A 25,349-nucleotide genomic window follows, 5' to 3' on the forward strand; every position below is an offset into this window, starting at 1 on the left:
ATATATTAATGCGCAAATGGCACAGTTAGACCCTTTGATCACAGGTCCGGCTTGATAGCCATAAAATTATACCGTGATAACCATCACAGTCAAAAAGTCTACTTCTGTAAATACATGAGAAAGATGCAGTTATAATTGGACAGAACTCATGAGCACTCTTTAGCAACATTGTTAATAAATTACATAATCACCCTTAATGGCGATGTAATCAAGTATTCATGTCACCGCTTTCTAGCATCGTGAATAATGGCAGATAACCACAGATTTGATTATTGGACAAAAATAAAACATTACCGTGTTAAAATACCACATGCAGGCTAGAATACCACTGCCCTTGTAGGGGCAACGACCGTAGAAGTCAGCCCTTCACGATAAGGCTGTCACGGAGCCCATTGCACGCACTCGTTATACCGGGCATTTTGAACAGGCACTACCTCAACGTCTACTGGATCCGGAACTGCGCCAGCGATCTCTAGAAGGTATTAGTGCAAGCAACCCTTTCAAGGTAACCTTGAGATCATCAGTCTTAAGGTCATTTAAATATCCTTTTGTAAACAAAGTCTCAAGCCAACCTCTCAAGGTCAACAACAAATAGTACGATATAGATAAAACAGTTATCGGTAGTAGAAATAATGGTCCTCTTAAGGATAATCTCATATCACATACAATGGACCGCCTCTTAAGGCCTACACTGCAGATACCAGGAACAAACTAGCATCTTAAGAATAGTACTATGTTATAAGCAATGGACCGCCTCTTAACCAAAAACAACTAGCCTCTTAAGGATAGTATTATGTCATCAGCAATGGACCGCCTCTTAAGGCCTACACTGCAGAAACCAAAAACAACTAGCCTCTTAAGGATAGTATCATGTAATCAGCAATGGACCGCCTCTTAGGGCCTACACTGCAGAAACCAAAAACAACTAGCCTCTTAAGGATAGTATTATGTCATCAGCGATGGGCCGCCTCTTAAGGCCTACACTGCAGAAACCAAAAACAACTAGCCTCTTAAGGTTAGTATTATGTCATCAGCAATGGACCGCCTCTTAAGGCCTACACTGCAGAAACCAAAAACAACTAGCCTCTTAAGGATAGTTAATACTATGACATAATTGTCATCAGCAATGGACCGCCTCTTAAGGCCTACACTGCAGAAACCAAAAACAACTAGCCTCTTAAGGATAGTAGTGTCATCAGCAATGGACCGCCTCTTAAGGCCTACACTGCAGAAACCAAAAACAACTAGCCTCTTAAGGATAGTATTATGTCATCAGCAATGGACCACCTCTTAAGGCCTACACTGCAGAAACCAAAAACAACTAGCCACTTAAGGATAGTATTATGTCATCAGCAATGGACCGCCTCTTAAGGCCTACACTGCAGAAACCAAAAACAACTAGCCTCATAAGGTTAGTATTATGTCATCAGCAATGGACCGCCTCTTAAGGCCTACACTGCAGAAACCAAAAACAGATAGTGACAAGCAACAGACCGCTCCTTCAAGCCTTTGTTGCGATTACCGGCGCCAGGAACTAGCCTCTTAAGGATAGCATCCCTTGCCAAGACAAAAGTAACAGCCTTTCTTAAAGAGCACACAATAATTAAAGCTCTATAGCAGACATTGAAGCAACCGGTAGAATTATGAACCAGCCTTTAGAGTAAAATGGTTAACAGTGAGGTGGCATAAAATAACATATCGCAAGCATTACCATGGTTACTACAATATTTAATCAAGCACAATGTGTTTATTTTCTAGGTTTTGTCGGCAAACCCGTTAACAAAACACATTAGTATGACAACAGTAACCCAGTTCTAAATCGGGAATAAAACAAAATCACAACTCTGTTCCTAATCCGAGAGTATGTAATATAAATAATAACTCAGTTCTTAATCCGAGTGTTCAATAAAAGTATAACTCAGTCTTAGTCTGAAAATATAGCCAGTTCTTAATCTGAAAACGGTACCTGAAATAACAGCATTTGCCTTCATTAGTCGGCAAACCCGTTAACAAAACACATTAGTATGACAACAGTCACCCAGTTCTAAATCTGGAATAAAACAAAATCACAACTCGGTTCCTAATTCGAGAGTATAATATAATAACTCAGTTCTCAATCCGAGTGTCTAATAAAATTATATCTCAGTTCTTAATCTGAGAATATACTCGTCGTCAGTTCTTAATCTGAAAACGGTACCTGAAATAACAGCATTTGGCGTGAACATGGAAAATATAAAATAATAAGCAGTTGCTACTATGCAACCAATGTAAATGATCATGTGCAACTTGGCGTGCCTCTTCCGTGCCCCTAAATAAAGGCAACACTCTTACTATACCACGGTTGAACTACAGTAGAGCCTGAACAGAAGTTCACGTTATCGAGGTTCCTCTGTTACCCAGGTTCGCCTTACCGAGGTTTCACAAATTTGTATTTTCAACCATCATGAAAGTGTATATTGATAATGATCAATCAGCTGAATCAATGGCACATATGCTTAAACCATAAAGCTTTCAATCCCAAGACACAAGGTTGATTTTCTTCAGCTGTATATGTGCATTTTATGTGTAGGTAACTCATCACATAATCTTATACCTGCACAAAACTAAATAATTTTGTTAAATGCCATGCAAGCACACATTTAAAGGTAAATGAGTTCATAAAATAATAAACCACAATTTATGCAGTTTGCAAAACAATGAAATAGATAATTAGTGAACCCACAAAATTTGTGAAACATTATTATTATTATTTTTCAACTTCTGATTTATGAAACCCAGAAGCAATAAAAGTGTACTGTTTTATAATGCAAACAGTACCATAACACACTACAAGTTCAGACAAAAACCATAAATAACTTCAAACAGTAGTAGCTCATGATGACATGATATCCTTCAGTCAATGTTCAGTAGCAGTGAATGGGTTAAAATAGTTACTTAGAAAGCTTTAACCAAGCTATTTACCTTCGTTTAATATTCATCCATTTAACATTTAACTGACCGGTACGTTTAGAGTCCAGTAGCAATTGTATGTAAAAGACATGTATATCATGTAGACCGTCAAAGTCTATATTGACTCCTGAAAGAATAAACCTTGCTTACCAGTAGCAGCAACCTGCTTTACCAATCAGCGCAATTAATATCTAATACAATATGTCCATCTTTTGACAAGATTTAAACATTGGAATCTCCTGTATACATAATTCATCAGTGCAAGTATATGATTACAACTTATGGTCAAAACTTCACCAGCAATCAAGTTTTGTTATAAGGAAATGCATCTGAAAAATACTGCTAGAACACAAATGATTATCATTGTCAATAACTCAAACACTTGACAATGTCATAGCAATAACATTTTCATTAGTTTGGTAAGTCTGTTTAAGTATACGTCTTTGGTTAATTTTATAACAGGACATTTTGTGAAAAATATTTGCAATTTCAACTTAAACCAACATCCCCATGAACAAAACAACAATCACAACATGTCAACACACTATATGTTGTATGCAATGGTTGGATAGACATTTTATTCATAAATTCATAATCTATAATATGTACAGACAGAAATTATCCTTTTTAATTTTCTTGACACTTCTACTGAGATACTACCTTATAATATATATCAGTATGTCTCCAACTTAATATGAATTGCAAGGATGTATGAGGTTATATGAGATATGGAATGTCTTTTAAAATATTCAGCCCGAGGAGGCTCCGGAAACATGGAGCGACTAAACCTGTCACAGACAATACTAACCAGCTACAAATAGATGCCAATAATTCCTTTTGCTTATTCACAAAGCGCATTTTACCAACCCACAGTCCATGTAACACATACTAACCATTAGTACCCATGTAAAACATCAACAATCATTTTATTTCTAAATAAATACCTCATTTTCCATGACATCAGAGATTAGTCACTTATCAACATTTTCTGCATATAATGAATTACTTGAACATAATATAACTGGCATCCATAACCAACTAACTTTGAAATATTATCCATGTCGATTTGGGTTCATTATAGAGGTCTGAGCTGATAGGCGCTCTGCCTTCAACGGTATGGTAATTCACTTCAAGAATCATTGCTGTCAAATTTCTGGAAATTACACAACTCAAAAACATACTAACAAAGCATTATTTCAGTTGCAATAAGCATGTTTTACACACACACATATGTGAAACAACAATTCACTTTCCTTACCGGTTTGTGGTTTTGAAAACTTGGAATCTATTTTAATTTGACTGTAAAGGGAAAGTATTAAGCAGCGCTCATTGTTAATTGTGAAAGCATAATATCACCATACACATAGTATCAATCAAGGCTAAATTTATATTACCAAATTTGTTTTGTATGACTTTTACTTGAATATAATTCTCACACCGGAATACAAATCTTAGAAAATGATTATAGCATTGTGTTAATGTGTCAGGTGTATATAATCACATTATGTTATGTATCTGAAAGCACATTAATCACAAAAATAACACAACATATAAGAGAGGCAGTGAATATTTACCACTTTGGCCCCGGAGCATTCTTAGGTGCTGGATCAACGACTGCTTACCTGAGTCAACTTTAATTCTTACTTTGTAATCCCAAGGATTTATTTTATTATACATTACACCATACTGTCAGTCTATGTCTTGTAAACTTCTGCTGTGAATATTGTAATCTCCATCATCATCATTCATCATCATCTTGGAGTCAGCTGTATTACACTGTCCATATATATTTTTTATAGCCAGTCATGATGATGGATGTACATAACTGGATAGATATCTGAAAGTAAACACAAGAAAAGACAAAGGCACGGTACGTCGGTAGCCGACAGCCGCTTAGTAGGTTAGTCACAGGCTTGTAATTGTCGGATGAGGTTAGTTTGTAAGTTATCCTTGTAAGTATAAATTTGACTTTGTAGTCCCTAACTGATGAGTGGTGTTGATGCGTTTACTCATTACAATCAGAGTAATTATTTTATATAACGATAACGTTCACAACAATGAAACAAGGAATGATTACGCGAGGTTAATTTTGTAATGCCAATTTCCGACAAATTATATCGCAGTAGGCGAGGAATCACATATCGCACTTCTGAAGCTGTAAGAGTAAAAACACCAGGCACCACTTTATAACAAGATTTATTAGGGAATCACAAATATGAGAATATAGTTCTGAAATAATATGCCAAGACGCTCTCGCGTAGAACCAATCTAAGATGGACGACCACCTCTAGTGATGTGACATTGTCGGTTATCGTAGTGATGTCAAACACCGATGGATGACGATCTCGCCGTTCACTAGGTCGCCAATTGCGAACACTGAGAAAAAAAACATTAAAACATATTGAAATTGCATTAACGTTTAATGCTTTAAACAGTTCCATATGAGCCTATCGAACTAAGCAGTAAATTTTACCGGTCGTACATTACGTAGATACGTACGTACGTACATTTGTTGATATTGTATATTATAAGCGTTAATCTTAATGAAATCACTTTAATGTGTGCTCGATAGATCATATTTTTTTCAGTGAACTAAAGGATTTGGACTGCCCGTGATATGGATGTATGCATGCAGCTATCAGGGCCCGATTCGGATTTTGAAATAGACATCTATTAGATATCTTTTAGACATCACCAAGATACGATAACGATATGTTGAAGATCGAATCTGTCAAATTTGACATTTGCGCGATTCTGCGATACTCTTGAACGATTTCCACAGGATATAACTTATTTTCACATCTAATAGACCAATAGACCAATTCACATCTAATAGATATCTTACTCTATCTAACGTAAAAGTGACATTGGTTGCGCAAATTGCGCTGCAAAAGAGAACTAGTTGATATCTAAACTATAACGTATCTAGAATGGATCTACTACGTGTCATCTCTTGTGAATATCTTGAAGTTCGAATACGGCAGTCAGTCAAATAATAATTTCTTAACCCATTCAGAGCTCATCACAAAACGATATCGTTTTGCTTCTACAAAGCATTTTCGCTACTTACCGGGAAACACATGTTATCGGCTACGACGTAGCGCTACGACTGTAGCTCTGCGCTGAATGTGGGGATGGAGATGGAAAGACTTTGCCGTCGCTCCAGCTGCGTGACGCAACTGTTTAAATGTTGACCTAGAACTTTAACCTTTAGCTGCCCAGAGTCACATAATAATCATCCTGTACATATATTATCATCAGTAATATTACATAATAAACATCCTGTATGTATTATCGCATGCGTGGTGCGTGTCGTGAGTGTACAGTGAACGCTGGTACAGTCAGTAGCAGAAGTTGCCAAGCGGGCCAGGGGTTAAAAATGATCTTGACGCGATTCTATTGTTAAGAGAATAAGCGTGTCAAGGTAATTTTGAGCACCTCGCCCGCTTAGCAACTTCTGCTGCTGACTGTACAGGCACGCCTACTTCTGTCACTCCATTGTTTGCTTACAGATTACGGTAAGTTTACTAGTACATTATACTAGGAATAAACACACAGTTTTTAAGTTGTTTGTTTTGGCACGAATTTTACGACGTTTTGGAATATTTTACTTTATAAGGTGATGTACTTAACAAAATATTTATGAGAATTTTTGAAGTTAAAACTTCTTTAGCGGCGCTGGGCACTTTCTGAGGTGGGGAAAAAATGATAAACTCGAGACAGCGATCACGTGACCGTAACGTTTAGATGGCCACTCATTTAGATGGCATTTAAACCAATAAAGAAAAACTCAATGACATTACATGAAAAAGGTTCTAATCTTGTACGGGTTGAAATACGAGGATCTTACAGTTACATTCTAACTTTATATCACTCCAATATAATTCAGTAAAGCTACATCTTGATGAAATCGCTAATAAAAGTGAACTCAAGTAGTGGTGATTAAAACTCAAAATATCATGACTAAATATATTTTCATATCTCATGGTCTGAAAGTGGGTCGTTGTTGTTCTAAAAGGTCAAACAACGAACCCTTCCCTAACTCCCGGGCCTGCTGCTGCCTCAATCGCAGTACGCGTCTGCTGCCGCCGCGATTACCGGGCTGATCGTGATCGCCGGCTATTACGTCGACCACCGGCTCCGGGGGGACCGACAACGAACCCCTCCGTAACTCCCGGGCCCGCTGCAGCACTCTGCTGCCGCCGCGATTACCGGGCTGATCGTGATCGCCGGCTATTACGTCGACCACCGGCTCCGGGGAGACCGACAACGAACCCCTCCGTAACTCCCGGGCCCGCTGCAGCACTCTGCTGCCGCCGCGATTACCGGGCTGATCGTGATCGCCGGCTATTACGTCGACCACCGGCTCCGGGGGGACCGACAACGAACCCTTCCCTAACTCCCGGGCCTGCTGCTGCCCCAATCGCAGTACGCGTCTGCTGCCACCGCGATTACCGGGCTGATCGTGATCGCCGGCTATTACGTCGACCACCGTCTCCGGGGGGACCGACAACGAACCCCTCCGTAACTCCCGGGCCCGCTGCTGCCCCAATCGCAGTACGCGTCTGCTGCCGCCGCGATTACCGGGCTGATCGTGATCGCCGGCTATTACGTCGACCACCGGCTCCGGGGGGACCGACAACGAACCCCTCCGTAACTCCCGGGCCCGCTGCAGCACTCTGCTGCCGCCACGATTACCGGGCTGATCGTGATCGCCGGCTATTACGTCGACCACCGTCTCCGGGGGGACCGACAACGAACCCCTCCGTAACTCCCGGGCCCGCTGCAGCACTCTGCTGCCGCCGCGATTACCGGGCTGATCGTAATCGCCGGCTATTACGTCGACCACCGGCTCCGGGGGGACCGACAACGAACCCTTCCCTAACTCCCGGGCCTGCTGCTGCCCCAATCGCAGTACGCGTCTGCTGCCGCCGCGATTACCGGGCTGATCGTGATCGCCGGCTATTACGTCGACCACCGGCTCCGGGGGGACCGACCACGAACCCCTCCGTAACTCCCGGGCCCGCTGCAGCACTCTGCTGCCGCCGCGATTACCGGGCTGATCGTGATCGCCGGCTATTACGTCGACCACCGGCTCCGGGGGGACCGACAACGAACCCCTCCGTAACTCCCGGGCCCGCTGCAGCACTCTGCTGCCGCCGCGATTACCGGGCTGATCGTGATCGCCGGCTATTACGTCGACCACCGGCTCCGGGGGGACCGACAACGAACCCTTCCCTAACTCCCGGGCCTGCTGCTGCCCCAATCGCAGTACGCGTCTGCTGCCGCCGCGATTACCGGGCTGATCGTGATCGCCGGCTATTACGTCGACCACCGGCTCCGGGGGGACCGACAACGAACCCCTCCGTAACTCCCGGGCCCGCTGCAGCACTCTGCTGCCGCCGCGATTACCGGGCTGATCGTGATCGCCGGCTATTACGTCGACCACCGTCTCCCGGGGGACCGACAACGAACCCCTCCGTAACTCCCGGGCCCGCTGCAGCACTCTGCTGCCACCGCGATTACCGGGCTGATCGTGATCGCCGGCTATTACGTCGACCACTGGCTCCGGGGGGACCGACAACGAACCCTTCCCTAACTCCCGGGCCTGCTGCTGCCCCAATCGCAGTACGCGTCTGCTGCCGCCGCGATTACCGGGCTGATCGTGATCGCCGGCTATTACGTCGACCACCGGCTCCGGGGGGACCGACAACGAACCCCTCCGTAACTCCCGGGCCCGCTGCAGCACTCTGCTGCCGCCGCGATTACCGGGCTGATCGTGATCGCCGGCTATTACGTCGACCACCGGCTCCGGGGGGACCGACAACGAACCCCTCCGTAACTCCCGGGCCCGCTGCAGCACTCTGCTGCCGCCGCGATTACCGGGCTGATCGTGATCGCCGGCTATTACGTCGACCACCGGCTCCGGGGGGACCGACAACGAACCCCTCCGTAACTCCCGGGCCCGCTGCAGCACTCTGCTGCCGCCGCGATTACCGGGCTGATCGTGATCGCCGGCTATTACGTCGACCACCGGCTCCGGGGGGACCGACAACGAACCCTTCCCTAACTCCCGGGCCTGCTGCTGCCCCAATCGCAGTACGCGTCTGCTGCCGCCGCGATTACCGGGCTGATCGTGATCGCCGGCTATTACGTCGACCACCGTCTCCGGGGGGACCGACAACGAACCCCTCCGTAACTCCCGGGCCCGCTGCTGCCCCAATCGCAGTACGCGTCTGCTGCCGCCGCGATTACCGGGCTGATCGTGATCGCCGGCTATTACGTCGACCACCGGCTCCGGGGGGACCGACAACGAACCCCTCCCCAGCAAACATTTTAAGTATTTTTTCCTAGGCTCGAAGAAGATTTTACCAATTTAAGTGAAAATGACGTCCTAAGTCACCAATTATTTTACGTATTGTACACTTTTACTTCCAAGTCAAAATATAGGGCTAATAAAACGTAAATTTCACTTCATAAATACACCATGAAGTCAGGGACTTAGGGGTTGAAAATAAGGCAAAATATTAGGTAAAATTAACCTTAAACCCTGACTAATAGGTCAAATCTACTAATAAGGTATTTTAGGTGTATTTGCGACGTAATTATTACTTATACGGGGACTATGAAGTCACGGACTTAATGGTTGAAAATAAGTTGTATTACTAGGTAAAATTAACTTCGTACTCTGACCAATAGGTCAAATATACTAATAAGGCATTTTAGGTGTATATACGACGTAATTATTTCTTATACGGGGACCATGAAGTCAGGGACTTAATGGTTGAAAATAAGTCGAAATATTAGATAAAATTAACTGCAACGTCTGACCAATAGGTCAAATGTACTAATAAGACATTTTAGGTGTATTTGCGACGTAATTATTTCTTATACGGAGACCTTTAGGTCGTCGATTTTATGTCGATTTAGCTACTAATTTTAGGTAAATGTTACTTAAAATAGATACCAAATTGCGACCATATAGTTAAAATCACTTGTAAAGTACTATCAATACCATAAGGTTGTGCCGCCATTTTTTTTCATTATAACGAGATGCTAAATATGAAATTGCATAATTTAAGTTGTTATATCTTGAATGGTGCCATCGCACGGTACTTCATTGTGCTGATATTCAAAATAAAACAATAATTTTGATCAAGTCAATACACTCACACACACAAATATTCAATTACAACACTCAATTACAAGCAAATATATGAATTTTGATTTTATAAAATGTTGAAAACTTAAATATTTCAAAAGCCCATCGATAGTTTTGTATGTAAACCTAACATACTGCACGAAAAAATTTTCTGTGCACTAGATTTCATCGTTCTTCATCAGCGTAATCGGCCTAAATTATTTTACATGACTTAGTGGCCGCCATTATCATTGCACAACTTAAAGTTGTTTTCTTGTTAGAGTCTGGCTACTGAAATTTTACCTAAGTTATTGGCGGGAAATTCAAAAAATCTCGGGCTCATACTCGGGGTCATACTTTGTGTAGTAGGAATTATAGGTTTGATACTAGACAATATTTTGACAAGTAAGGTACCTAAGGAAATAATTTAAATAAACGTTTACGTGCTCTCAAAGTCAGCTCACATAATTTCTACCACCATTTAAAGTACAATCAATGACAAACACATATGTTTACGTTCCAATATTTAGATTTTATAGATATATTTCAGAACTTTTAGTTTATCCGTTTCTTTATACACTTGTCCTGTTTCTGAGATTCAGGCATTAATAAATTCACGTACTTAATCAAAGTAATAGGCAAATGTTAGAACTAGTATTTAAAGTATCAAAATATTTATAGAGCACCAACCTCATAATTTGTTTACATTTGGTTAGGAGTTGTAAACATTGCAGTTTTTCGTTATACAACGCTACACGTCGACTTCGCACATTGTCGTAATTATTTACGTGTTTAAATAATAGTTTGCGAACCTCACTCAGTATAGAAATTATTAATATTATTTAAAATAGACCCCTTAAATCCAGCAAACAATTTGAATGAATGACATAAATTGACAACTGACTTTTAGCTTTTTTTAAAATCATAGACAATTGGTGATACAACAACGAAATATCTGTCAACAATTTTTGGCTAGCCAGACTCTAGACATTTTGTTTCTGAGTGAAAAGAATTTATAAGCGTAATGTTTGTGTCTCTTTTTCTCTTCATCGCGTCTCATCTAAATATTGCCTCGCAGAGTAATTAATTATATGGATAAAAATATGTCGCCATCACGTCTAAAGGTGGTAAAGAATACCAAATTAGTACATTTTCACTACGCGGCACGTCGTGGCGACGTCGAATCCACGTCGGAAACATGACCTAGTGTTGACCTAATGGTTGTAATCACTAATTTACCGTCAATAAATACGTCGCCGGCACGTGCGTTTTTTCCCCATTTATGTCGACTCGACGTGCCCACGACGTCGATTCGACGTGCCTCATTTTGGTCTCCTAAATTGTGCGACCTAAAATAGGTGCCTTTTTCGGAATATCGACCAAAAATGTTTGCTGGGTCCGTAACTCCCGGGCCCGCTGCAGCACTCTGCTGCCGCCGCGATTACCGGGCTGATCGTGATCGCCGGCTATTACGTCGACCACCGTCTCCGGGGGGACCGACAACGAACCCCTCCGTAACTCCCGGGCCCGCTGCAGCACTCTGCTGCCGCCGCGATTACCGGGCTGATCGTGATCGCCGGCTATTACGTCGACCACCGGCTCCGGGGGGACCGACAACGAACCCTTCCCTAACTCCCGGGCCTGCTGCTGCCCCAATCGCAGTACGCGTCTGCTGCCGCCGCGATTACCGGGCTGATCGTGATCGCCGGCTATTACGTCGACCACCGGCTCCGGGGGGACCGACAACGAACCCCTCCGTAACTCCCGGGCCCGCTGCAGCACTCTGCTGCCGCCGCGATTACCGGGCTGATCGTGATCGCCGGCTATTACGTCGACCACCGGCTCCGGGGGGACCGACAACGAACCCCTCCGTAACTCCCGGGCCCGCTGCAGCACTCTGCTGCCGCCGCGATTACCGGGCTGATCGTGATCGCCGGCTATTACGTCGACCACCGGCTCCGGGGGGACCGACAACGAACCCTTCCCTAACTCCCGGGCCTGCTGCTGCCCCAATCGCAGTACGCGTCTGCTGCCGCCGCGATTACCGGGCTGATCGTGATCGCCGGCTATTACGTCGACCACCGGCTCCGGGGGGACCGACAACGAACCCCTCCGTAACTCCCGGGCCCGCTGCAGCACTCTGCTGCCGCCGCGATTACCGGGCTGATCGTGATCGCCGGCTATTACGTCGACCACCGGCTCCGGGGGGACCGACAACGAACCCTTCCCTAACTCCCGGGCCTGCTGCTGCCCCAATCGCAGTACGCGTCTGCTGCCGCCGCGATTACCGGGCTGATCGTGATCGCCGGCTATTACGTCGACCACCGGCTCCGGGGGGACCGACAACGAACCCCTCCGTAACTCCCGGGCCCGCTGCAGCACTCTGCTGCCGCCGCGATTACCGGGCTGATCGTGATCGCCGGCTATTACGTTGACCACCGTCTCCGGGGGGACCGACAACGAACCCCTCCGTAACTCCCGGGCCCGCTGCAGCACTCTGCTGCCGCCGCGATTACCGGGCTGATCGTGATCGCCGGCTATTACGTCGACCACCGGCTCCGGGGGGACCGACAACGAACCCCTCCGTAACTCCCGGGCCCGCTGCAGCACTCTGCTGCCGCCGCGATTACCGGGCTGATCGTGATCGCCGGCTATTACGTCGACCACCGGCTCCGGGGGGACCGACAACGAACCCTTCCCTAACTCCCGGGCCTGCTGCTGCCCCAATCGCAGTACGCGTCTGCTGCCGCCGCGATTACCGGGCTGATCGTGATCGCCGGCTATTACGTCGACCACCGGCTCCGGGGGGACCGACAACGAACCCCTCCGTAACTCCCGGGCCCGCTGCAGCACTCTGCTGCCGCCGCGATTACCGGGCTGATCGTGATCGCCGGCTATTACGTCGACCACCGGCTCCGGGGGGACCGACAACGAACCCCTCCGTAACTCCCGGGCCCGCTGCAGCACTCTGCTGCCGCCGCGATTACCGGGCTGATCGTGATCGCCGGCTATTACGTCGACCACCGGCTCCGGGGGGACCGACAACGAACCCTTCCCTAACTCCCGGGCCTGCTGCTGCCCCAATCGCAGTACGCGTCTGCTGCCGCCGCGATTACCGGGCTGATCGTGATCGCCGGCTATTACGTCGACCACCGGCTCCGGGGGGACCGACAACGAACCCCTCCGTAACTCCCGGGCCCGCTGCAGCACTCTGCTGCCGCCGCGATTACCGGGCTGATCGTGATCGCCGGCTATTACGTCGACCACCGGCTCCGGGGGGACCGACAACGAACCCTTCCCTAACTCCCGGGCCTGCTGCTGCCCCAATCGCAGTACGCGTCTGCTGCCGCCGCGATTACCGGGCTGATCGTGATCGCCGGCTATTACGTCGACCACCGGCTCCGGGGGGACCGACAACGAACCCCTCCGTAACTCCCGGGCCCGCTGCAGCACTCTGCTGCCGCCGCGATTACCGGGCTGATCGTGATCGCCGGCTATTACGTTGACCACCGTCTCCGGGGGGACCGACAACGAACCCCTCCGTAACTCCCGGGCCCGCTGCAGCACTCTGCTGCCGCCGCGATTACCGGGCTGATCGTGATCGCCGGCTATTACGTCGACCACCGGCTCCGGGGGGACCGACAACGAACCCTTCCCTAACTCCCGGGCCTGCTGCTGCCCCAATCGCAGTACGCGTCTGCTGCCGCCGCGATTACCGGGCTGATCGTGATCGCCGGCTATTACGTCGACCACCGGCTCCGGGGGGACCGACAACGAACCCATCCGTAACTCCCGGGTCCGCTGCAGCACTCTGCTGCCGCCGCGATTACCGGGCTGATCGTGATCGCCGGCTATTACGTCGACCACCGGCTCCGGGGGGACCGACAACGAACCCCTCCGTAACTCCCGGGCCCGCTGCAGCACTCTGCTGCCGCCGCGATTACCGGGCTGATCGTGATCGCCGGCTATTACGTCGACCACCGGCTCCGGGGGGACCGACAACGAACCCCTCCGTAACTCCCGGGCCCGCTGCAGCACTCTGCTGCCACCGCGATTACCGGGCTGATCGTGATCGCCGGCTATTACGTCGACCACTGGCTCCGGGGGGACCGACAACGAACCCTTCCCTAACTCCCGGGCCTGCTGCTGCCCCAATCGCAGTACGCGTCTGCTGCCGCCGCGATTACCGGGCTGATCGTGATCGCCGGCTATTACGTCGACCACCGGCTCCGGGGGGACCGACAACGAACCCCTCCGTAACTCCCGGGCCCGCTGCAGCACTCTGCTGCCGCCGCGATTACCGGGCTGATCGTGATCGCCGGCTATTACGTCGACCACCGGCTCCGGGGGGACCGACAACGAACCCCTCCGTAACTCCCGGGCCCGCTGCAGCACTCTGCTGCCGCCGCGATTACCGGGCTGATCGTGATCGCCGGCTATTACGTCGACCACCGGCTCCGGGGGGACCGACAACGAACCCCTCCGTAACTCCCGGGCCCGCTGCAGCACTCTGCTGCCGCCGCGATTACCGGGCTGATCGTGATCGCCGGCTATTACGTCGACCACCGGCTCCGGGGGGACCGACAACGAACCCTTCCCTAACTCCCGGGCCTGCTGCTGCCCCAATCGCAGTACGCGTCTGCTGCCGCCGCGATTACCGGGCTGATCGTGATCGCCGGCTATTACGTCGACCACCGTCTCCGGGGGGACCGACAACGAACCCCTCCGTAACTCCCGGGCCCGCTGCTGCCCCAATCGCAGTACGCGTCTGCTGCCGCCGCGATTACCGGGCTGATCGTGATCGCCGGCTATTACGTCGACCACCGGCTCCGGGGGGACCGACAACGAACCCCTCCCCAGCAAACATTTTAAGTATTTTTTCCTAGGCTCGAAGAAGATTTTACCAATTTAAGTGAAAATGACGTCCTAAGTCACCAATTATTTTACGTATTGTACACTTTTACTTCCAAGTCAAAATATAGGGCTAATAAAACGTAAATTTCACTTCATAAATACACCATGAAGTCAGGGACTTAGGGGTTGAAAATAAGGCAAAATATTAGGTAAAATTAACCTTAAACCCTGACTAATAGGTCAAATCTACTAATAAGGTATTTTAGGTGTATTTGCGACGTAATTATTACTTATACGGGGACTATGAAGTCACGGACTTAATGGTTGAAAATAAGTTGTATTACTAGGTAAAATTAACTTCGTACTCTGACCAATAGGTCAAATATACTAATAAGGCATTTTAGGTGTATATACGACGTAATTATTTCTTATACGGGGACCATGAAGTCAGGGACTTAATGGTTGAAAATAAGTCGAAATATTAGATAAAATTAACTGCAACGTCTGACCAATAGGTCAAATGTACTAATAAGACATTTTAGGTGTATTTGCGACGTAATTATTTCTTATACGGAGACCTTTAGGTCGTCGATTTTATGTCGATTTAGCTACTAATTTTAGGTAAATGTTACTTAAAATAGATACCAAATTGCGACCATATAGTTAAAATCACTTGTAAAGTACTATCAATACCATAAGGTTGTGACGCCATTTTTTTTCATTATAACGAGATGCTAAATATGAAATTGCATAATTTAAGTTGTTATATCTTGAATGGTGCCATCGCACGGTACTTCATTGTGCTGATATTCAAAATAAAACAATAATTTTGATCAAGTCAATACACTCACACACACAAATATTCAATTACAACACTCAATTACAAGCAAATATATGCATTTTGATTTTATAAAATGTTGAAAACTTAAATATTTCAAAAGCCCATCGATAGTTTTGTATGTAAACCTAACATACTGCACGAAAAAATTTTCTGTGCACTAGATTTCATCGTTCTTCATCAGCGTAATCGGCCTAAATTATTTTACATGACTTAGTGGCCGCCATTATCATTGCACAACTTAAAGTTGTTTTCTTGTTAGAGTCTGGCTACTGAAATTTTACCTAAGTTATTGGCGGGAAATTCAAAAAATCTCGGGCTCATACTCGGGGTCATACTTTGTGTAGTAGGAATTATAGGTTTGATACTAGACAATATTTTGACAAGTAAGGTACCTAAGGAAATAATTTAAATAAACGTTTACGTGCTCTCAAAGTCAGCTCACATAATTTCTACCACCATTTAAAGTACAATCAATGACAAACACATATGTTTACGTTCCAATATTTAGATTTTATAGATATATTTCAGAACTTTTAGTTTATCCGTTTCTTTATACACTTGTCCTGTTTCTGAGATTCAGGCATTAATAAATTCACGTACTTAATCAAAGTAATAGGCAAATGTTAGAACTAGTATTTAAAGTATCAAAATATTTATAGAGCACCAACCTCATAATTTGTTTACATTTGGTTAGGAGTTGTAAACATTGCAGTTTTTCGTTATACAACGCTACACGTCGACTTCGCACATTGTCGTAATTATTTACGTGTTTAAATAATAGTTTGCGAACCTCACTCAGTATAGAAATTATTAATATTATTTAAAATAGACCCCTTAAATCCAGCAAACAATTTGAATGAATGACATAAATTGACAACTGACTTTTAGCTTTTTTTAAAATCATAGACAATTGGTGATACAACAACGAAATATCTGTCAACAATTTTTGGCTAGCCAGACTCTAGACATTTTGTTTCTGAGTGAAAAGAATTTATAAGCGTAATGTTTGTGTCTCTTTTTCTCTTCATCGCGTCTCATCTAAATATTGCCTCGCAGAGTAATTAATTATATGGATAAAAATATGTCGCCATCACGTCTAAAGGTGGTAAAGAATACCAAATTAGTACATTTTCACTACGCGGCACGTCGTGGCGACGTCGAATCCACGTCGGAAACATGACCTAGTGTTGACCTAATGGTTGTAATCACTAATTTACCGTCAATAAATACGTCGCCGGCACGTGCGTTTTTTCCCCATTTATGTCGACTCGACGTGCCCACGACGTCGATTCGACGTGCCTCATTTTGGTCTCCTAAATTGTGCGACCTAAAATAGGTGCCTTTTTCGGAATATCGACCAAAAATGTTTGCTGGGTCCGTAACTCCCGGGCCCGCTGCAGCACTCTGCTGCCGCCGCGATTACCGGGCTGATCGTGATCGCCGGCTATTACGTCGACCACCGTCTCCGGGGGGACCGACAACGAACCCCTCCGTAACTCCCGGGCCCGCTGCAGCACTCTGCTGCCGCCGCGATTACCGGGCTGATCGTGATCGCCGGCTATTACGTCGACCACCGGCTCCGGGGGGACCGACAACGAACCCTTCCCTAACTCCCGGGCCTGCTGCTGCCCCAATCGCAGTACGCGTCTGCTGCCGCCGCGATTACCGGGCTGATCGTGATCGCCGGCTATTACGTCGACCACCGGCTCCGGGGGGACCGACAACGAACCCCTCCGTAACTCCCGGGCCCGCTGCAGCACTCTGCTGCCGCCGCGATTACCGGGCTGATCGTGATCGCCGGCTATTACGTCGACCACCGGCTCCGGGGGGACCGACAACGAACCCCTCCGTAACTCCCGGGCCCGCTGCAGCACTCTGCTGCCGCCGCGATTACCGGGCTGATCGTGATCGCCGGCTATTACGTCGACCACCGGCTCCGGGGGGACCGACAACGAACCCTTCCCTAACTCCCGGGCCTGCTGCTGCCCCAATCGCAGTACGCGTCTGCTGCCGCCGCGATTACCGGGCTGATCGTGATCGCCGGCTATTACGTCGACCACCGGCTCCGGGGGGACCGACAACGAACCCCTCCGTAACTCCCGGGCCCGCTGCAGCACTCTGCTGCCGCCGCGATTACCGGGCTGATCGTGATCGCCGGCTATTACGTTGACCACCGTCTCCGGGGGGACCGACAACGAACCCCTCCGTAACTCCCGGGCCCGCTGCAGCACTCTGCTGCCGCCGCGATTACCGGGCTGATCGTGATCGCCGGCTATTACGTCGACCACCGGCTCCGGGGGGACCGACAACGAACCCTTCCCTAACTCCCGGGCCTGCTGCTGCCCCAATCGCAGTACGCGTCTGCTGCCGCCGCGATTACCGGGCTGATCGTGATCGCCGGCTATTACGTCGACCACCGGCTCCGGGGGGACCGACAACGAACCTATCCGTAACTCCCGGGCCCGCTGCAGCACTCTGCTGCCGCCGCGATTACCGGGCTGATCGTGATCGCCGGCTATTACGTCGACCACCGGCTCCGGGGGGACCGACAACGAACCCCTCCGTAACTCCCGGGCCCGCTGCAGCACTCTGCTGCCGCCGCGATTACCGGGCTGATCGTGATCGCCGGCTATTACGTCGACCACCGGCTCCGGGGGGACCGACAACGAACCCCTCCGTAACTCCCGGGCCCGCTGCAGCACTCTGCTGCCGCAGCGATTACCGGGCTGATCGTGATCGCCGGCTATTACGTCGACCACCGGCTCCGGGGGGACCGACAACGAACCCTTCCCTAACTCCCGGGCCTGCTGCTGCCCCAATCGCAGTACGCGTCTGCTGCCGCCGCGATTACCGGGCTGATCGTGATCGCCGGCTATTACGTCGACCACCGGCTCCGGGGGGACCGACAACGAACCCCTCCGTAACTCCCGGGCCCGCTGCAGCACTCTGCTGCCCCGCGATTACCGGGCTGATCGTGATCGCCGGCTATTACGTCGACCACCGGCTCCGGGGGGACCGACAACGAACCCCTCCGTAACTCCCGGGCCCGCTGCAGCACTCTGCTGCCGCCGCGATTACCGGGCTGATCGTGATCGCCGGCTATTACGTCGACCACCGGCTCCGGGGGGACCGACAACGAACCCCTCCGTAACTCCCGGGCCCGCTGCAGCACTCTGCTGCCGCCGCGATTACCGGGCTGATCGTGATCGCCGGCTATTACGTCGACCACCGGCTCCGGGGGGACCGACAACGAACCCCTCCGTAACTCCCGGGCCCGCTGCAGCACTCTGCTGCCGCCGCGATTACCGGGCTGATCGTGATCGCCGGCTATTACGTCGACCACCGGCTCCGGGGGGACCGACAACGAACCCCTCCGTAACTCCCGGGCCCGCTGCAGCACTCTGCTGCCGCCGCGATTACCGGGCTGATCGTGATCGCCGGCTATTACGTCGACCACCGGCTCCGGGGGGACCGACAACGAACCCCTCCGTAACTCCCGGGCCCGCTGCAGCACTCTGCTGCCGCCGCGATTACCGGGCTGATCGTGATCGCCGGCTATTACGTCGACCACCGGCTCCGGGGGGACCGACAACGAACCCCTCCGTAACTCCCGGGCCCGCTGCAGCACTCTGCTGCCGCCGCGATTACCGGGCTGATCGTGATCGCCGGCTATTACGTCGACCACCGGCTCCGGGGGGACCGACAACGAACCCCTCCCTAACTCCCGGGCCCGCTGCAGTCCCAATCGCAGTTTCGCAGTACGCGTCTGCTGCCGCCGCGATTACCGGGCTGATCGTGATCGCCGGCTACGTCGACCACCGGCTCCGGGGGGACCCATCGGTCGCTCTCGCGCATCCCATGGGGGAGGCGTAGCGGCGGGGGCGGGAGTGGCAGGACCCTCGCGACTAGGCGTTTCTGATGGGTCGAGCTCGGGCCGCTCGGGGTCGGAGAGGCCGTCGCCGCTGGCGTCATTGTTGCAAAGCAAAGAAAAATAAAATTAAGCGAAATAATTCTTAAATACGGTGTCACATTACGTTACATAAACGTTAGTAAGTATTAAAAAAAAAACTAATTTTATACCTTAACTTTTAACAAGCATTTTACTTAAAACCTCCTTGGTTCATATTGAGCTAGTGACATAATTTTAAAAAAACCGGGCAAGTGCGAGTCGGACTCGCGCACGAAGGGTTCCGTACCATAATGCAAAAAAAAAAAACAAAAAAAAGCAAAAAGAAAACGGTCACCCATCCAAGTACTGACCCCTCCCGACGTTGCTTAACTTTCGTCAAAAATCACGTTTGTTGTATGGGAGCCCCATTTAAATCTTTATTTTATTCTGTTTTTAGTATTTGTTGTGATAGCGGCAACAGAAATACATCATCTGTGAAAATTTCAACTGTCTAGCTATCACGGTTCGTGAGATACAGCCTGGTGACAGACGGACGGACGGACGGACGGACAGCGAAGTCTTAGTAATAGGGTCCCGTTTTACCCTTTGGGTACGGAACCCTAAAAAGAGACATCTAGTATGCAATTCAGTAACTAATTTACATTACCTATGTACAAATTGGTACAAGTATGCGACAATTTTAATTCTCAACAATGACCGATAAATAAACTCGCGATAAATAGAATCAACGAAGCGAAAGTCGAGCGCCATCTTCAAATTATACTGCATTTACTACTGCCAATGTTGTCGTATGAATTATTATGAGCTCGTACAGAATAGTAAGGAAAAGCGATATTTATGACCACGGTAAATCACCGGGCTTATAATGTATCAGACTATTCAAGACTAGTGTTGGGCCATGGGGTGTTTCCCATGGGAATATTATCTTGATGGTTTTGGGTAAATTGCAAAAACAAACAATGCACGTAACATATGGTAACACAGTGGAATACATTGATTCGCCACCGTAAAATAACTCTACGAAAATCCACAATCGAAAAAAAAGTCCAAAATCTCCCAAACATGGTCCAAAATGAACTTGAATACTTATCTTTGTTTAGGCGTAACTTGTTTAAATGACGCAGTGAGAAAAATAACTCAGACAAAACAAAAAAAGAACATTAGTGAGAGAAAACACTATAAATACGTTCTTAGGACCAAAATTACCAAGTATTTTCTCGAATAAGTAGCGAATATTAACGAGTTAGCGGGATAATGGTCTCCCCAGATATAATATCGACGCGCATTGGGCATTCGGCAAAAAGCCTATGGATTTTGCCGATTCCGCGTTGACATATGTGGGGGAACCCTATAGTCTGTAACTTTAGGTATTTAAAAAAGAGTAAACAAAATCTACCCTCAAATGGCTTCGTAATCGTAAGCCAGTTGAGGGTAGATGAAAACATTACATGATCAAATAATGTAGGTTAAAGTCAGGTCGCTGTCGTCGTGTGTCGTCAGTGACAGATCCAGGTGGTTTTGTATTTGGTTGGTTAATCATTAAATGTTATAATTATAACTATCCGAAAATATACAAATTATTTATTTACTTTTATTTAAGTACCTAAAGATACAGAGTATTGACCTCGGAAATATTTTGCCTTATTCGAACTTCAAGATATTCACAAGTGACGACACGTACTAGATCCATTCTAGATACGTTATAGTTTAGATATCAACTAGTTCTCTTTTGCAGCGCAATTCGGGCAACCAATGTCACTTTTACGTTAGATAGAATAAGATATCTATTAGATGTGAATTGGATCTCTAAGTCATATCCTGTGGAAATCGTTCAAGAGTATCTCCAGAATTGCGTAAATGTCAAGTTTGACAGGTTAGATCTTAAACATATCGTTATCGTATCTTGGTGGTGTGTAAAAGATATCTAATAGATGTCTATTTCAAAATCCGAATCGGGCCCATAGTTGTCTTGAACGGCCCATCACTATTCAGGAGCCGTACCGTGTAACTTGCAGCGCGATTTACGATATATTTTTACGGCTACTTATTTCAGTTAGCGGTTTCCATTTTGTTATGTCCTTATCCGGTCAGTAGCGTTTTCCATACAAATCTTTTAGACCGTCGCTAGCGAGTACAGTCAGCAGCAGAAGTTGCAAAGCGGGCGAGGTGTTCAAAATGATCATGACGCGACTTTATTATTTAGAGAGTAAGAGCGTGTCAAGGTAATTTTGAACACCTCGCTCGCTTAGCAACTTCTGCTGCACACAACGGCCACTGTTTAGTGCAAGCTGAGAATAGAGTCCGTCTACGCTAACTTTGCACTGATACGAACATGACAAAGTGAGGGGGTGTCGTTATAAACGTCATATTTTCATAGAAATTTGACTTTATTATATACAGGGTGGCTAAAAAATTACTGCATTCCCGTTGCCATGGAGGTTCTGGGATTATACTGAGCAACTTTTACTATGGGACCCACCCCGAAATCGCGATTTGGCTGTTTTATATGACGACCGGTCTGGCCTAGTGGGTAGTGACCCTGCCTGCGAAGCCGATGGTCCTGGGTTCGAATCCCAGTAAGGGCATTTATTTGTATGATGATACAGATATTTGTTCCTGAGTCATGGGTGTTTTCTATGTATTTAAGTATTTGTATATTATATATATCGTTGTCTGAGTACCCACAACACAAGCCTTCTTGAGCTTACTGTGGGACTTAGTCAATCTGTGTAAGAATGTCCTATAATATTTATTTATTTATTTATTATTTATTTATTTATATACATTTTGGCTGGTCCATTTTCTATGGGAGGCTAATTTTTTTTTCGCGATTTCTGTGTTGGTCCCATAGTAAAAGTTGCTCAGTATAATCCCAAAACCTCCCTAGCAACGGGAATATAATTATTGTTTATCCATCCTTTATACAGAGTGGCACGCAATTAGGCACTAAATTATAAATTATCTGATTTCCCTATTAATGTGGGTGACATTTAAGTTGTTCAAATATTGAACACTCAATGAACTAAAACCGAATGGCGAATGTTTGAAATGGTTTAATTACACGCTGTATTAACAGCGTGTTCGCCGTGTGCCATGGAATCATTTTACCTCAATATCGGGCCTATTTAATCAATGTATAATCAGGCCCGGTATTGAGGTAAAATGGGATAAACACTAGAATATGGTCGTGATCGTCTAACTAGTAGTAGTAGATAAGTATAAGGGGGGAGGGGGTTCTCTTCAGTATGAAGACCAGTTACATGTACCAGACAACCGCACTAACCCGCATTTTTATAACGTTATACGTCAAAAATAATTTAGACTAGAGGAATATTGTCAAAGTAAATTATGTAGTCAGTACATTTACTGCCTTCTTTTGACACAAATGATTGACACTTTTAGAACGCCATTTGAATTTGTTCCTTATTTTTTCACTGATATGTCTTAAAGTTAAATGTCAAAAAGCAACTACATTTACTCGAGAATAGGCCAAAGATATGGTGCCATCTTTCCGAGCGATGGCGCCATACCTTTGGCCTACTGTATTAATCATTTGTGTCGAGAGATGGCAGTAAATGTACTGACTACATAATTTACATTGACAGTATTCTTCTATTGGTTAAATTCTCTTTGGTTACATTGTCCAGTGCTATCATCTAAATTGGCTCGATGATTACATCTGCACTCTAAGGTGTATTCATTCTGTATACATAATTCTTGCCCCTCAAAAGCCTTTGCCACTCGCTGTAGGTATTCGGCACTGATTGTTCAAAGAGATAAAAACGGAACAAAATGGCGGATTTCTAGTTTTCACCGGAAATTGATACGGCTAACTAGGTCGCCAATTGCGAACACTGAGAAAAAAAAACATTAAAACATATTGAAATTGCATTAACGTTTAATGCTTTAAACAGTTCCATATGAGCCTATCGAACTAAGCAGTAAATTTTACCGGTCGTACATTACGTAGATACGTACGTACATTTGTTGATATTGTATATAGGCGTTAATCTTAATGAAATCACTTTAATGTGTGCTCGATAGATCATATTTTTTTCAGTGAACTAAAGGATTTGGACTGCCCGTGATATGAATGTATGCATGCAGCTATCAGGGCCCGATTCGGATTTTGAAATAGACATCTATTAGATATCTTTTAGACATCACCAAGATACGATAACGATATGTTGAAGATCTAATCTGTCAAATTTGACATTTGCGCGATTCTGGAGATACTCTTGAACGATTTCCACAGGATATGACTTATAGAGATCCAATTCACATCTAATAGATATCTTACTCTAAGTATCTAACGTAAAAGTGACATTGGTTGCCCAAATTGCGCTGCAAAAGAGAACTGGTTGATATCTAAACTATAACGTATCTAGAATGGATCTACTACGTGTCATCTCTTGTGAATATCTTGAAGTTCGAATACGGCAGTCAGTCAAATAATAATTTCTTAACCCATTCAGCGCTCATCAGCATTACAAAACGATATCGTTTTGCTTCTACAAAGCATTTTCGCTACTTACCGGGAAACACATGTTATCGGCTACGACGTAGCGCTACGACTGTAGCTCTACGCGTAATGTGTGGATGGAGATGGAAAGACTCTGCCGTCGCTCCAGCTGCGTGGCGCAACTGTTTAAATGTTGACTTAGAACTTCTAACTACTCAGAGACCTATAAAAAGGTCCCCTGTTCCATTCTGATTTGAACTTTGTGTTGACAACATAAAATTTCATTTTGCTTGGCAAGGTTTGACGTATTAGCGGATGGCACTGGAGCTCCATCCCTGGGTCCTAAGGACCAATCCTGCTAAAGGAAATCTCTTGTTCATGCAACGCCGTGGTTGACCTTTTTTTGCTCTGAGCAAACACAACTATATGGGTGACTAAAGGTTAAAGAATTGTATTTATGTAATTGCCTTTTTTGTAAAAACATGCCATACAACTACCTAAATTGTATAAATCTATGTTGTCAAATAGTTCACTTCTAAGTACCTGCATAAAATGATGTCCAAGCACTCATATACTTATTGAAAGTAAATTGAAAGGAGGTACTTATTAACAAGTATGTACTTACTTAAAAAACATGCTCCTTTTTAAGAAGATTCTTTTTATCCTGAAGCATTCTCCTTGCGTTGTTATGCTTTATTTGAGCATCGGCACTCAATACAGCGCATTAGAACTCTGAAAGCAAACGATCTCATTGTGCTCACATAAATAGCGCTCGCTGTAAAAATAACAAAACCCTCTGTCCTCGTCATGAATTGAATTTTTTTAGGAGATTCTTGGGGTTCCCGTAGACGTGGATTTATTGGAGAATTGAAACAATTACTACGAGTAATAATTATGCGAGTACGAGCGAGATGCATAGCAAGTAAGTTACTTCGACGTGAGTGAATACGTCAATGTCAAAATTGAGTCGCTTAACTTCAAACTCGGGTAAATCCATCTGTCAGATTATGCGATTTTGGTATTAAGAAATGGTAACAGGGTAGATATTTGCTGAGAGGGTCCAATGGATTTACCCGAGTTTGAAGTTAATCGACACAATTGGTGGTAGTGGTCTTAACCACGGTACATATAGTGTCAATGTTGGACCGTCAATGTTCGGTAAATTGTCAGTGTCAGGCGAGATTTGTCAGCG

The 25,349-nt window shown here is 46.4% G+C and overlaps 1 protein-coding gene across 1 annotated transcript; it reads right to left on the reverse strand.

Moving 5' to 3' along the window:
- Positions 1 to 6,052: 6,052 nt before the first annotated feature.
- Positions 6,053 to 19,757, reverse strand: LOC134667528 (uncharacterized). The gene is made up of 6 exons (XM_063524978.1): positions 19,548 to 19,757; positions 18,700 to 19,437; positions 17,169 to 18,640; positions 11,496 to 14,942; positions 7,025 to 9,269; positions 6,053 to 6,163 (listed from the first exon to the last, which is right to left on the reverse strand). Exons 1-6 carry the CDS (start codon positions 19,755 to 19,757, stop codon positions 6,053 to 6,055), a joined length of 8,223 nt encoding a protein of 2,740 aa, XP_063381048.1.
- Positions 19,758 to 25,349: the final 5,592 nt, after the last annotated feature.

Source organism: Cydia fagiglandana, chromosome 1 (genome assembly GCF_963556715.1).
Source record: "Cydia fagiglandana chromosome 1, ilCydFagi1.1, whole genome shotgun sequence".
NCBI classification, from domain to species: Eukaryota; Metazoa; Arthropoda; class Insecta; order Lepidoptera; family Tortricidae; genus Cydia; species Cydia fagiglandana.